Genomic DNA, 15,480 nt, shown 5'->3' on the forward strand with positions numbered 1-15,480 from the left:
GTAGGTTTCAGAAAATAATCTGAAAGGTAAAAAAAATTTTTTTAAGGCATGATCCAAAACCTAACCCAATTCACTGTTATCAAGTTGATTCCAATTCATAGTGACGAATCAACCCAATAAATAGCACAGGGTTTTCAGGACTGTAAATTCTGCGCTTAGCAGCCCCCCACACAACCACTGCCACTACGGCTCCTCCGAGTGGATTACATAGATGTTTTATGAAATGTTTGTTTTGGAGGGACTGTGAGGTTGCGATATAAAGTACACTTTTTCCTTAGGGTGAATATGTTTGAACATCACTATTTTATACCCGTTAGTGATTCCATGTCAGTCTCTTATTGACCTAAGCGATCTCAGTTGTTTATGGATATGAAAAGCAGCTTTTCTCCTCAGAAATCATTTGAGACAACTGGTTTACACTCGTATAAATAAGGAGCTGCATTTCTCACATTGAAAAGATGAAAAACTAACGAAAACAGGAATCTATTCTAAAATTAGCAACTTTATCAATCCAGGACTCAAAAATGTACCTTCAAGTTATAGATCCAGCAAATATTTAATATTATTGTTCTTTTTAGATATTTTATTTCGGGGAGTATAGAACTGATTATACTCTGCAATCTACATTATATAGCTTAAATGATAAAATTTTGAACTTCCTAAATTTGATAGTTTCACTATTTCTATTATAAGTTCTACTTTTAATAACCTTCCTTGTTTTATTTTTTCATTTCTTAGTTAATACAATGTAAAGTTTAATGCATCACTAAAAGAAACAGCTCAATTTTGGGTGCCCTTTCTCCTGTGTTTTTTTTTAAAAAAATTGTTTTATTAGGGGCTCATACAACTCTTATCATAATCCATATATACATCAATTGTGTGAAGCACATCTGTACATTCATTGCCCTCATTATTCTCAAAACATTTGCTCTCCACCTAAGCCCCTGGCATCAGCTCCTCTTTTTTCCCCTCCCTCCCTCAGGAACCCTTGATAATTTATAAATTATTATTTGGTGATGTCTTGCACTGTCCTTTGTCTCCCTTCACCCTTTTCTATTGTCGATTCCCCAGGGAGGAGGTTATATGTAGATCCTTGTAATCGGTTCCCCCTTTCCAAGCTACCCTCCCTCCACCCTCACAGTATCGCCACTTACACCACTGGTCCTGAATGGATCATCCGACCTGGATTCCCTGCGTTTCCAGTTCCTATCTGTACCAGTGTACATCCTCTGGTCTAGTCAGATTTTCAAGGGAGAATTTGGATCATGATACTGGGGGAAGCATTTAAGAACTGGAGGAGGAAAGTTGTATGTTTCATCATTGCTACATCGCACCCTGAGTGGCTCATCTCCTCCCTGAGATCCTTCTGTAAGGGGATGTCCAGTGGCCTACAAATGGGCTGTAGGTCTCCATTCCACACAACCCCCCTCATTCACAATCATATTATTTTTTTGTTCTGATAATGCCTGATACCTGATCCCTTTGACACCTCATGATCGCACAGGCTGGAGTGCTTCTTCCATGTGGGCTTTGTTGCTTCTGAGCTAGATGACCGCTGGTTTATCTTCAGACCTTTAAGACCCCAGATGCTATGTCTCTTGATAGCTGGGCACCATCAGCTTTCTTCGCCACATTTGCGTATGCGATTGTATCAGGGAGGTGAGCACACAGTGATATGATTTTTGGTTCCTTGATGCCTTATAACTGATCCCTTCAGCACCTCATTATCACACAGGCTGGTGTGCTTCTTCCATGTAGGCTTTGTTGCATCCGAGCTAGATGGCCGCTTGTTTACCTTCAAGCCTTTAAGACCCCAGAAGCTATATCTTTTGATAGTCTGGCACCATCAGCTTTCTTCACCACATTTGCTTATTTGCCCACTTTGTCTTCAGCGAATATTTCGGGAAGGTGAGCATCATAGAATGTCAGTTTAATAGAACAAAGTATTCTTGCATTGAGGGAGTACTTGAGTGGAGGCCCAATGTCCTTCTGCTACCTTAATACTAAACCTATAAATATATGCACCTAAATCTATTTCCCCATCCTCATATATAAATATATTTACCTATACACAGGCCTTTATTTAGACCTCTATAAATGCCCTTTGCCTCTTAGCTCTTTCCTCTATTTCCTTTTATACTTTACTCTTGTCCCACTATCATACTCAGACTTCATTTGGGTTTCAGTAATTCATCTTGGTTACGTTACTCTTGATCATGCCCTACCAGACGTCCTACACCCTCCTCACCACTGATTTGGATCACTTGTTGTTTCCTTGTCCCTGGGTTTGTTAACACCACTATCCTTCCCCCGACACCCCCCTCTCCTATGTCCCCTCAGAACTGTTGGTCCCATTGTTTTATTCTCCAGATTGTTCATCCAGCCTATCTTATTTAGACAGACCTGCGGAGATAATAGCATGCACAAAAACAAGACAGAGCAAAACCAAGCAAAAGTATAAAACAAAACAAGAACAACAACAAACCAATAACAAACCCAAACAAGACAAGAAAGAAAAGCTTGTAGTTTGTTCAAGGACTGTTTGTTGACCTTTAGGAGTGTTTTCCAGTCCAGTCTGTTGGGGCACCAAGTCCTGGCCCCAAAGTCCACCTTTGGCATTTCCTGGGGCCCTCGCTGCTCCATTCCCTTGCTGTTCTGTTGCACCCCCTTAGTGTTTTTGCCTTGGTGTGGCGGGATCAGATCGGGCGCAACCCCACACTGTGTCTCCAGTGTTGTCCCCTGTAGGGCTATGGGTCAGTGAGGGACGTCATGTCTCATAGTGGGACCGGCCGTGTGGTCCTCTCTGTGGACTGGCTGCTCTGAGCAGGAACATTGTCCTCACAGCCTGGTGGGCCAGTATTTGCTCCACTCTTTCCTCTTCATGTGCTCCCGTGTGCTCCTGTCAGATATGTCCCTCTCCCAGAGCTGCAGATTCGGTGCTGTCCACTGAAATAAATTATTCTCTGGGGAGGGTAGGTGTCCACATAGTTGGAATTGGGGCCAGCCCCTCTCTCCTGTGTTTTTTTTTTTTACTAGATTTCAAATATGTTATGTTTATCTTCTTTAACATTGAGACTGACTTAACAGAAGTGAATTCCTGAAATGACCCTGATACCCTGCAAAAATGAGTAAACGTACTCAAAGGAAAGTGATAAACTCTTCGTTAAATTAAAATTTCTCAAAAGTACTTGTTCCAGCATTAGACTACAGTTCTTTTTATTTAAATCATTTTATTGGTGGCTTGTACAGCTCTTATCACAAGCCATCCATCCTGTCAAGCACATTTGTACATTTGTTGTCCTCATCTTTCTCAAAATATTTGCTTTCTACTTGAGCCCTTGGCATCAGCTCCTCATTTCCCCCCTCCCTCCCTCAATTAACCCTTGATAATTTATAAATTATTATTATTTTTCATGCCTTACATTGATCGATTTCTCTCTTCACCCACTTTTTTGTTGTCAGACCCCCTGAGAGGGGGTTATATGTAGATCATTGTGATAGGTTCCCCTTTTCTCCCCCCACCTTCCTCTTCCCCTCCTGGTATCGCTACTCTTATCATGTTTTATGATACCTGGGCACCATTTAATTCCTTCACTGAACTTCACTAAAGCACCCAATCTTCAGTGGTTGTACTATGAGGATAAGTATCAAATGAGATCACATTAAAATCTAGTTAGCCTTGAGTTCGGTTAAAATTTTTGAAATAAGAGCACAAATATGTCCATTGAATATGTCTTACCTACATGATTTGCATGTTCACACATGATATACACGAGGGCAGCATATTACTTTTTGAGAACTCAGATTAGAAATAGCCTTATTTTAATAGTTGATAATCTATAAAAGCTATTATAATGAGTATAATTTACTGAGTCTAAAGACATATTAAAATATTAATGCGAAGAATGTGAATGGTTTTTTGTTAAAACATGGTAAGGTTTACCTCTACAAATGAATAGAACTTAAGCAATAGAACAAGACTACTTCAAAAAACTACGGTTAGGCCCCAAAGCAATCCTTTTTTTAAAAAAAATCATTTTATTGGGGGTTTGTACAGCTCTTATAACACTTCATACATCCGTTTTATCAAGCATATTTGTACATATGTTGCCAGCATTTTCTAAACATTTCCTTTCTATTTGAACCCTTGCTATCAGCTACTCCCCCGACCACCCTTGTGACCCCTTGATAAATTATAAATTATTGTGTTCATATCTTACACCGACTGCTGTCTCTCTTCCCCCACATTTCTGTTGTTCATGCTATGGGAAGGTTGTGCATCAACCATTGCGATTGGTTTCCCATTCCTCCTTCACTGCCCTTCCTCCTACTCTCCTATTATTGCTAGTCCCATTTCTGTACCTGAGGGGTTTATCTGACCTGGATTCAGTGTATTGAGAGATCATATCTGTACCAGTGTACATGCTTCAGTCTAGCCAGAACTGAAAGGTGTGACTGGGGTCATGATGGTGGGGGGTGAGGAAGCCTCAAAGAACCAGAGGAATATTTTGTGTTTCATTGGCGCTATCCTGTACCCTGGTTGACTCATCATTCCTTGTGACCCTTCTGTGAGTGGATGTCCTGTTGTCTACAAATGGGTTTTGGGTCTCTTCTCTGACTCCCTCTCATTCTCAACAATACATATTTTTTTTGGGGGGGGGCGCGAGTCTTCTGGTGGCTGTTACCTTGTCTTGTCGACACCTCGTGATCGCATAGGCTAGTGTGCTGCTTTCACGTGGGCTTGTTGCTTTGCGACTAGGTGGCTGCTTGTTTAACTTCAAGCCCAAAGCAATACTTTCAATATGCAGTCACTAAGGGTAAGCTGTTAGTCTCAGACTCTAAAGGCCTTGATCACCGAGTACCAGGGCGCCAGGCTCCAACATGAAACTCCAGAGGAACTATCTTTTGAGAGAGTGACCGTCAGACTGGAGGTGGCGGTGGCATTACCACAAACAAATATGCCACGTGGGGCAAGATTGCATGCTGCTTGTAGCAGCTGACTCTTCCCCGAGCCTGGATCTCCACCAACGAGGACGCGTGGGTCTCCTCGAACTGGAGTTCTGCTTTTGTCATCTGTGTATTTCTGGCTTCCTCCAAAGAGTGCTGATGCCAAACCTGCCGCAGCAAGCTCCAGGGTGGCCATGATCTCAGCGGCCAGGTCCACGCAGAGAGCAGGAGGAGGAGGGAAGGGGAAAGGTCTAGATGTACGTAGGGATGTGCAAACCCCCTTGACTGCAGGTAACCACATACATCACAGGAAGGGTAGACTACAATTCTTAAGTATTCTTGGATGGTTTCTCAATTGGTTACAAGCGCCTCAGAGATAAACAGTAGCTTATAACCTAGTCTCTTTGTAGAATTGTTTGAAATTCTGTCCTATTCTTTACTTGTTTGGAGGAGGAGTAGCCTTGCGGTAGGGAATATTTTCCAAAGAAAGTGCTTTCTAATAGGCATCCATAGAGAAATACATCCTAATGATTATAACTTTTTCCTCATTTTCACACGATTATGATTTCCTTAAAGTCATTTTATTGGGGCCTCGTACCACTCTTATCACCATACATACATCCATTATGTCAAGCACATTTGTACATTTGTTGCCATCATCATTCTCAAAACATTTTCTTTCTTACTTGCGCCCTTGGTATCAGCTTCTCATTTTTTTCCTTGATATTTATAAATTATTACTTTTTCTTGTCTTACACTGTCTGGTGTCTCCCTTCATCCACTTTTCTGTAGATCATTGTTATCAGTTCTCCCTATCTCCCCTACCTTCCTCTTCTCCCCCCCCCCAATCGCTACTCTCGTTATTGGTCCTGAGGGGTCTATTTGTCCTGGATTCCCTGTTTCCGCCTCTTATCTGTACCACTGTACATGCTCTAGTCTAGCTGGATTTGTAAGGTAGAGTTCGGATCATGATAGTGTATGTGTGCAGGGGAAAAGCATTAAAGAACTAGAGGGCCATTGTATGTTTCATCGGTACTACATTGTACCCTGACTGGTTTGTCTCCTCCCCACGACCCTTCTGTAAGGGATGTCCAGTTGTCTACAGATGGACTTTGGGTCTCCACTCCTACTCTGCTTCATTCACAGTGATAGGATTTTTTTGTTCTTTAATACCTGATACTTGATCCTGTCGACACTTCGTGATCACACAGGCTGGTGTGCTTCTTCCATGTGGGCTTTGTTGCTTCTCAGGGAGATGGCCAGTTGTTTATCTTCAAGCCTTTAGAACCCCAGATAGTATATCTTTTGATAGCCAGTGCTTTTGAGAGCACCATCAAGCTTTCTTCACCTCATTTGCTTATGCACCCACTTTGTCTTCAGTGATCATGTTAGGAAGGTGAGCATCACAGAATGCCAGATTAAAGAACAAAGTGTTCTTGCATTGAGGGAGTACTTGAGTAGAGGCCCAATGTCCATCTATTACCTTAATACTAAATTTATGAATATATGCACATAGATCTATTTCCCTATCATATATAAATACATTTACATATGTATATGTCTGTATTTAGACCTCTATAAATGCCCTTTGCCTCCTAGTTCTTTCCTCTTTTTCCTTTTACTTTCCTCTTGTCCCACCATCATGCTCAGCCTTCATTTGGGTTTCAGTAATTCCTGAGTTACAATCCCCTTGATCAATCCTTACCAAGCCTCTATGCTCCCTTATCTCCATCGATTTTGAATCACTTGTTCCCTTGTCCCTGGATTTGTTAACACCCACTTCCTTTCCCACACCTCCCCCTTTCCATGTCCCCTGCCAACCGTTGGTCCCATTGTTTTCTCCTCCAGCTTTTTTATCCCACCTAATCAAGATAGCCTAGCAGAGATAATAATATGCCCAAAAAACAAGACAGAGGAAAACAAAACAACAGTCCAAAACAGGAAAAAATCCGACAAAAAAAGACATGCCTTTAAATAGTTAAAGGTCTGTTTGTTGTCCTATAGAAGTGTTTTCTGGTGGAGTCTGATGGGGTGCCACACCCTGACCCCAAAGTCTATTGTTGGTGTTCCCTGGGGACTTCCTTGCTCTGTTTCCCTTGCTGTTCTGTTGCATGCCTGTAGTGTTTTGCCTCTGTGGTGGGGTCAGATCGGGCATAATACCGCACAGTGTCTCCAGTGTTGTCCCCTGTAGGGCTATGGGTTAGCGAGGGACATTGTGTCTCATAGTGGGACCAGCCATATGGTCCTCTCTGTGCATTGGCTGCTCTGAGGGGGAATATCGTCCTCCAGGTTTTGTGGACCAGGATGCGCTCCACTCTCTCTTCCTCCCCTGTCATTGGCTCCTGTGTGCTCTGATCAGACGTGTCCCTCTCCCTGAGCTACAGCTTCGGTGCTGTCCTCTGAAGTGAAATACATGATTATTTTTACTTCCCTTTATTTACTATGGTGTTGCTAGGTGCTGTGAATTAGCTCCAACTCATAGCAACTGTATGTGCAACAGATGACAACGCCGCCTAGTCCTGCACCGTGATTTAGTATCTGCCCCTGTAAATGCCTCCCCTCATCTAGCTGCTTCCTCAGGTCAGTCCTCGCTCACTGAGCTGTTAGTTATACCTACCCTACCGTCTCATGCTCCACTCCCCTTTGCCTACTGTCTCTCTGGTCTTATTTACTCCAGCATGCTGGCTATTTCCTGAACGGTTTCTGAGTCAGGGCTGATTGTACAAAGATACAATGAGATAAGTGCATGAGGACACTTAGCACAGTGCCTACACTGTCAGTTTGCTTATTGTTGTTATTGTCCGTATTATTTTCAGAGTTGAAGAATCAAATTATCAAAAGTAATGTGCAGTCATTGGTCATTTTGAGGAAAAGTTTGTGCTACTGGGTTCAATGACATATTAGCCCTTCAACCCTTAAGCTAAATGTATGGTCTGATTCATGAGCCAGTTTTTAATCAATTTGTCAGGAGGTAACTGATGGGACATATTTTTACCCATTAGAATTGGCATCTGAAGAAAATAAAACATTCAGATTCATTACTCATGATGATGTGACTTCCTTCTTGTTAACCAAATTGATCCTACTGGATGTGTGTACATGTTCACGTGTGCAGGGCATTCTAAGCAGGGCCCTCATTGGCTTATTCCGAATGCTCTGTTCAGAGATTCCCCAGTTTGGATTTTACCCCAAGGCTCATTGGGGTAGAAGGATTATGCTTATATTCTTACCATTCTAATGTCCACGATCCAGTATTAGCTTGGCCACATGTTGGCAGTGCTGCCTCTAACCGTGGTGGGTAGGCTAAAGATCAAGGGCACGGAGCAGAGCTTTGTAACAACAGTGCTGGCCCTGAGCATCAGGGACGGCAGGCTGCAGCCTGCACCGCCCCTCGCCAGGTAGATGCTTCCAGACGTGACCACAAGGCTTACCTACCCATGGCGCACTGATCACCTCAGACTTGGTCTTTGTGCCCACCTCTTCTCTCCAGGTGATCTGTATGGAGCCCTGGGGTCCCCGGTGAGGCTGACTCGCACAGTGGTGGTGGGCAAGCAGAAGGATTTGGTCCAGCGCATTCTCTACGTCCTGACTTACTTCCTCCGCTGCTCTGAGCTACAAGAGAACCAGCTGACCTGGAGCGGGACTCACAGTGAGGACGAGCAGGTGATCCACGGGAGCAAGATCACAACAGCCCTGGAGAAAGGTGAAGTTGAGGAGTCCGAGTATGTGGTGGTCACGGTGAGAAACGAGCCCGCTCTCGTACCCCCCATCCTCCTACCTCCAACAGGGGAGCGGAGGAACCTGTGTCCCACAGGGTGGGCTGGGGCCCAGGGGGGCATGGACATTCCAGACTTGAGTCCCAATCCCGATAAAGAAGAGCAGAGTCCTGGGGCCTGTAGCACAGCAGTCCAAGAAGCGGCTTTGAGCACTTCTTCTCAACATCAGGGCACATGTGGGGATGATGGATGCGAAAAAGAGGGACCACAAGGTGGCTCTTTGAGACTGCCCAGTTCTGAAGCCCTGAAGGCAGGGCTGAAAACTAGCCAACAGGCTGCTGGCGAGGAGTTCAAAGGGGAGACGCCTCAGAAACTGCTAGACCGGTCAGCGGCCTGGCCTTGCCCTGACAGACATTTCCGGGAGAAGGCTCTCTTAGAAAAAGTCACTTTTAAAATTGGAAGCTCTGTATCTCCAGAGTCAGACCTTGAAAGTCGAACAAAGAAAATGGAAGAGCAGCTACATCCCTGTAGACAATGTCCAGATTTAGCTGGAAGTCCCTCGACTCAGTCCAGGGTGGACCCTGACCTGGCTCAGGACCAGCAGGGTTTTGGGTGCTCCGTTAAGCCTTGCTTTCGAAAGAATGCCTGCTGCCCTCGGAAGCAGTCTTGTGAGCAGGAGGCAGGCGAGTCAGACGGACGTTTTGCTGAGGACAGAGGTAACAGAACCAGCATGATGGCAGACGTTGCTGTTGAACTGAACCGGCCAACTTCCCCGTTCACATCCGGTGACTCTGGACAGTGGGCCGTGCAGAACATCGGAGGCTCGTGTGTGAAGGGTGCAGAAGGGCCTTTGTTGGAGCCCGTTCCAAGCAGATGTGAACAGCAGGACTCTGGCCTCTTGGCCACTGCAGATGTCCCCTGTGGGGATGGCGACAGGACGGAGGACTACAGAACTGAAGGAGACATTCCCCGGAACGAAAGCTCAGACAGTGCCCTTGGAGATAGCGACGACGAAGCGTGTGCGGCCACCGTGTTGAGTATGGGCCACTGTGGTGACAGGCCTGACGAGGCCCTGGAGGTGGAGCTGCCTCTGCCCAGGTAATGGGGCCAGGTGGGGAAGCACAGGGAACTGGGTGCACATATGAGGGACATGTGACTATACCCACCTGCTGACCTTGTGGTCAGTCCAGTGCTTAACTCGTTGTAGTGGGGATGGGTGAAGCTTGAGCAAAGGTTTACCATCTCAGAAACTCAGAGGAGCGGTTCTACTCTGCCCTATAGGCTCGTTCTGAACCGCAATCAGCTCGACGGCAGTGGGTGTGGGGTTTGGTTATCCTGTGACTATGAGCACCACACTGCCTGATGTTGGCTATTTTATATATGGTGGTGGTGGCGGTGGTGGTGTGTGCTTTCCTTCACCTAGAGTGTCAGAAGTGGAGGAGTTCCTGGGTGGCACAACCGTGAACACGCAACTACTGGCCGCAAGGTTGATGATTGGAATCCACCCCTTGGAAGAAAGGCCTGGCAGTCTGCCTTGAAAATTGCATAGCAGGGTAGAGACAAGGGCCAGAAATCAGCCCATCCAGTGTGCAGCCCGCCCTCTTTCTGAGGGCGACTGACCACTAGCGGGCTTAGTGCAGCTGTGCTCTTAGCGCAGAGGGGTTGCCTTGCAGTGCTCTGCCCTTCTTGGGAGGCGGCAGGGATGCAGTGGTGGCGGTAGTGGTAGCAGTGGCGAGTGGGCTGCTGTCATCTGGATGGAGGGCAGTGGCTGGCGGCAGATGCCCGGCTTTGGAGGTGATGGATTGCACTTGCCGTGTGATCTCTCTCCGGCCACTCCAAGCAGCAGCGAGCAGCGGTTGGAAAACCGCACTCCCTCAGGTTGATGATGTGCTGTGATGACTAAGTAGTAATTAGCTTTTTGCTCCCGAAGACAATCTCTCTACCCTACTGATGCAGACTGATTTGGGATGTTAGCGATAACGAGGTCCAAGTGAAAACTCGATAAAAAGCTGGACAAAAATATCTTTGTGTTCTTTCTCTCTTTCATTTGAAAACAGAAACGACCTTGCTCAGAACTTCCATCCGTTTCCCATCCCAGCAATCCAGCTGCTGGGGAACTGGTGAAATGGGCCACCCTGATCATTGTTAATTTCCCTGGGTCCTGGGGAGAGTGCATTTTGACTTCTCCCCATTGTTTTAGGTCTCAAAACATCAGTCACCAGAACGTGAGAAACTTTGGCCGGTCCCTTTTGGCGGGCTACTGCCCCACGTACATGCCCGATCTAGTGCTTCATGGAACCAGCAATGACGAGAAGCTGAAGCAGTGGCTGATGGCTGATCTGGTGCACACGGTACATGTAAGTGACCCCACCTTAGAGTTTCTGTCAGCCAGCGTCCCAGCCAGCAACAGGTAGGCCCCCTCACAAGGCCTTAGAACAGCGGTTCCCAACCTGTGGGTTGCGACCCCTTTTGGGGTCAACCGACCCTTTCACAAGGGTTACCCGATTCATAACAGTAGCAAAATTACAGTTATGAAGTAGTAGCAAAAATATTTTTGTGGTTGGGAGTCACCACACCATGAGGAACTGTGTTAAAGGGTCGTGGCATTAGGAAGGTTGAGAGCCACTGCCTTAGACTGAAGAGTGCCTAATTAAGGGATTGCTTATAGAAGTGTAGACAGGTCCAGGGAAGCCCCAACGGCTGGTGAAACACCCAGGAGCTAGCAGAAGTGACTCCACCCGGACTGGCCGGGGAATCTAAGGGACAGTGACACCTGAGCTGCCCTGAGCAGGAACCCAGGCTGGGGGGCTGCCTGCCAACAAGAGCAGTCAGGGGGCCTGACCTCTCTGTTCTGCTGCCCTCTCTCTGATCTCTTATAGTGCCGTCCATTGGCGGAGCCCAGCTGGAAGCTAGACAGCTAAGGACACAGCTGATGCAGATTCAGTGCTGTGGTCTATCAATTGTCAGCCTCCTGGGGCTCAGCAAGGACGGACAGGGAAGGGCAGGATAGATCCTTCGGTTTGGGAGGCGGTGGTCAGCGGGGCAAACAGAGTCAACAGCCCAGATGGGAATGATTGCGTGCCGTCATGGGCTATAACATATGGTTTCCTTTTGAACCAGTCCTTAACACGTTCCGACAAGTAATTTATTGTAACCGATTGTCGTGAAGCTCACTCGATGACTGCGTGAAGATAGCTGTATAAAGATGAGCACATCTGACTGGAAAGTGGCCTTGTGACTTCTGTGCTATCTGCAGCGTGACAAGGACCAAGTGATTCAGGAAACTGCAAATCTGATGGGCCTGTTTCTAACACAGAATGGGGCCCATGTGCCACCATCGATTGTTGTTGCTGTGGACACATCATCATATCTTTTGTAAATGGGAAAGCCCATGACATGGAAAGGGGGCAAAAGGCAGCAGCATTTGGCTTTGTTACTCCGTCCTCAACCATTGGAGTATCTGGGCCTTTGAGAAGCAGAACAGGCGTCGGTTATGTTATCTTTGGCCGCAAGCACCTCCTCTGAAGGCTAAGCATACCTCAAACCAGATGACCAGGCAGAAGATGTTTGTGTGAAGTGGAAAGAGAAGCTCAGTACTGAAGCCGATAGGCTCACAAGCCTCCCTCTGCTCTCTCCACCCCACCCAGGGCCAAGGAATGAGCAGACTCGGGGGAGGCCAGCCCAGCATACATGCTTGTACCTACACATTCCTAACCCTACCCGAACCCCACCCTCACCTCGGTCAGACCCCACCCTTCACCAGGACATCCTTGAAATGAAGAGATGAGGGGCCTCTGTGTCTGTGAGGAGTGCAGTATTGTTTTGTTTTCATAGTTGGAACGGGCATTGTGTGATCATTGCTGAGGTCCAGGCATCAATGACCCTGGAATAAGAAGAGCGCCCTATTGTAATAGTGTGTAATAATATCTCTCTAGGTTGTTTTAAATGGGGCCGGGACCCTGGTGACTTAGTGGAGTGTTCATTGGACAAGGTCAGCAATTCAACACTGCCAGCTACTCCGAAGGAGAAAGATGAGGCTTTCAATCTTATAAAGAGTTACAGTCTCAGGAACCCACAGGGGCAGTTCAACTCTGTCCGAAAGGGTTGCTATGAGTCAGAACCGACTCAATGGAAGTGTGTTAGTTCAGGTAGACAAGAAAGAAATTTATAAATACATATGTGTAAGAAAGAGCTGTATATACTAGAGCAATTGAATATTGAGGAAATATCCTAGCCCAATCCAAATTGTGTCCGCATGTCCAATATTAGCCCATATGTCTGATACCAATTTATTAAGTTCTCTTCCGACTCATGAAACACCAAATGCAGATATTTCACAGGCCAGTGGGTGGGAGGTCTTGTGGATCCAGTGGTGTAAGCATCTTAGTCCTGGCAGGGTCTCCACATGGCTCCTTCAGCCATTCTCCATGTGTCTTCTCTACAGAGTTGTCTCACAGGGAGTGAGCAGGGAGAGTGTTTCCCGCCTCTAAGGAGGAAATACACAAATTCCCAGAATCCTCAGGCGAAGGCCATGCCCACACTGAGGCCCAGTTGGCTATATCCCAATTGATAGGCTAGACTATACCCCTACACTCTTAGTCCTACATCAGATTACATAACTCCCACAGGAAGTAAGGTAGGTTTTGAGTGAGGAGTTGGCCTAACAAATACGTGATGCCTTGGTAGTTTCATAGGCAACACTTGCATATGTTAGGAACCACCACTAGTGTTAGGCAGGGAATTCGTTGCTAACCACGTGATCTGCCGTTTGAAACCATCCGCTGCAAGGGAGAAAGGTGAGGCTTTCTATTCCCTTAAGCAGTGGCAGTCTTAGAAACCCACAGGGGGCAGTTCTAGCTCCGTCCTGTAGGGGAGTTGTGAATCGCAAATGACTCGAGGGCAGTGAGGAAGAATTGTGAATTGGGTGGATGTTTACACAACAAATCAGTTTTCCGTTCAAGAATTTTATTTATATTTCCTGTCATTGGACTGCAATCCCCACATTATGTACTTCATTCCTCCCTGTGCTTTGCCTTTTCCATTCTTCCGTCTTTCCTGATCCTTCTGAACTTTGTCCTGGAGTAAACGCTCCCCTTTTCATTTCAAGGGGCTGGTTATTCGAGGGTGTGCAGACGGCCCAGCTTTATTGTTCCCTTTGCAGACCAGGCTGTTGTTTGGCTGCCTGCTCTGGTGGCCCAGAGGGAGTTCTGGTGGCTTACACCTTGGGCTGCTAACTGCAGCGTTGCAGTTCAAACTCACCAGTACCACTCCCCCTCCCTGCCCCGCCCCGAGGGAGAAAGATGAGCCGGCCTGCCCCTACAAAGATTCATAGCCTCAGAAATCCAGAGGGGCACTTCTCCATCACATAGGGTCACTGTGAGTTGAAATACACGTGGTGGCAGTGAGTTCGTGCTGTTCTGAAAAACATTGACCTGTAAGGGGAGTTCACTTCTACACTTGGAAGTGGGGTGACCAAGGGTTCCACCAGGCTCTGTCTGACCAGTAAACTTGACTGTGAGTGTGTGAGTTTACATATCTTGCGCCCTTCTCTCCAGTTTTGCCCAGGTCTGTCGGCACTTTATGTTGACACCATCCACACATGCACAGCCTGTGAGTTTCTTCCCTCTGCTCTCTGCCAGTCTGATTGGTAAGAACAGGGGCACTGCTCACCAGACCTGCCTCTCCTGAAGCCTCGCGTTCTGCCCCTGACGGAGGCACCAGCAGGGAGACCCTGCAAACGAGCAGGATTGCTTACAGTGCCACTGGCCTTTCAGATGTGCGGATCTTACCCACTGTCCATCAGCCTTTGCCCTTATATTTCATCGTCCCTTTCTTTTAGAAGTAGCGATCTCACAGCTTTCTCATTTCTTTTCACTCTGCAATATCCCCGAGAGAGCTAACGTTATGAAGTATAAGAACCTCTATTGTGTCAAATTGTGGGTACATCCAAAGTGCAGCCATGCATGGGTATTAATAGGAAATTGCAAAAGAGTTCTTAAAGATATCTTCAGAAGTGTAATGCCTTCAGAATGTATCCAGTTACCACCAGTGAACTTCAATTTCACTTGACCTATTCATCATAATGAATTTTGCTGTTGAAGTAGTGTTCCATTGACGTAACCTCTCAGACTGGGCCTGCTTCTGTGTGTGGTGGTGTTGGTTTTATTACTGTTTCTTTTTAAAAAAGCATTACTATCAACATCCATTTAACATACATTGGTTAGAAAACAAATAGGAAAATGTTTAAACTTTATATTGAATTTACTGCCCCATGAAGCCTAATGAATGTTTAAACTCTCAAGTGTCTTACCAGAGAAAGAAAGAAAGATCCAAGAACTAGTGTACGACTAGAATTAGAGCTGAAATAATTACTTGTTACGGAAGAAAAGGCTGGGACAAATCCCTTCATCATAACTTTTTTCAAAACTTGGATTTTGAACATTAATTATTCTCAGTTCTCATGCTGAACTTTATTGGACTATGATCTTCATAGCTTTTGAGAAGGCTTTTTAATAACTTTGAAATGGAGTTGACTTAGAGTATTAATCTGTGCAGAATTGAAGTGCCTCAGTTGGCGCTCAGTTGTAAAGAGCATGACTGCTAACTGGAAAGGTCAGGGGTTCGAACCCACAAGTCCACTCGCTGTGGCAGTCTGCTCTCATGAAGACTACATCCTGGAACCCCACCGGGGTCATTTCCCGGGTGGCAGGGTTACGTTGAGTAGAATGGACTTGGGGTGCAGGACTGGATTTGAAGGTTTGTTTTACATAAACAGACACTCTGACTGCAACTGTGGCTAGTTTGTGGAGCTTCTCTC

At 46.1% G+C, this 15,480-nt stretch overlaps 1 protein-coding gene across 2 annotated transcripts in view; it reads left to right on the forward strand.

Moving 5' to 3' along the window:
• The window catches only part of FNIP2 (folliculin interacting protein 2), a 152,344-nt gene that overhangs the window by 112,999 nt on the left and 23,865 nt on the right, over nt 1-15,480 (forward strand). For both annotated transcript variants that reach the window (XM_075543641.1, XM_075543642.1), the window contains 2 exons: nt 8,438-9,761; nt 10,864-11,020. In XM_075543641.1, coding sequence (XP_075399756.1) covers nt 8,438-9,761; nt 10,864-11,020 — 1,481 coding nt within the window. The remainder of the gene's footprint in view (nt 1-8,437; nt 9,762-10,863; nt 11,021-15,480) is intronic.

Source organism: Tenrec ecaudatus, chromosome 3 (assembly GCF_050624435.1).
Source record: "Tenrec ecaudatus isolate mTenEca1 chromosome 3, mTenEca1.hap1, whole genome shotgun sequence".
In the NCBI taxonomy this organism is placed as follows: Eukaryota; Metazoa; Chordata; class Mammalia; order Afrosoricida; family Tenrecidae; genus Tenrec; species Tenrec ecaudatus.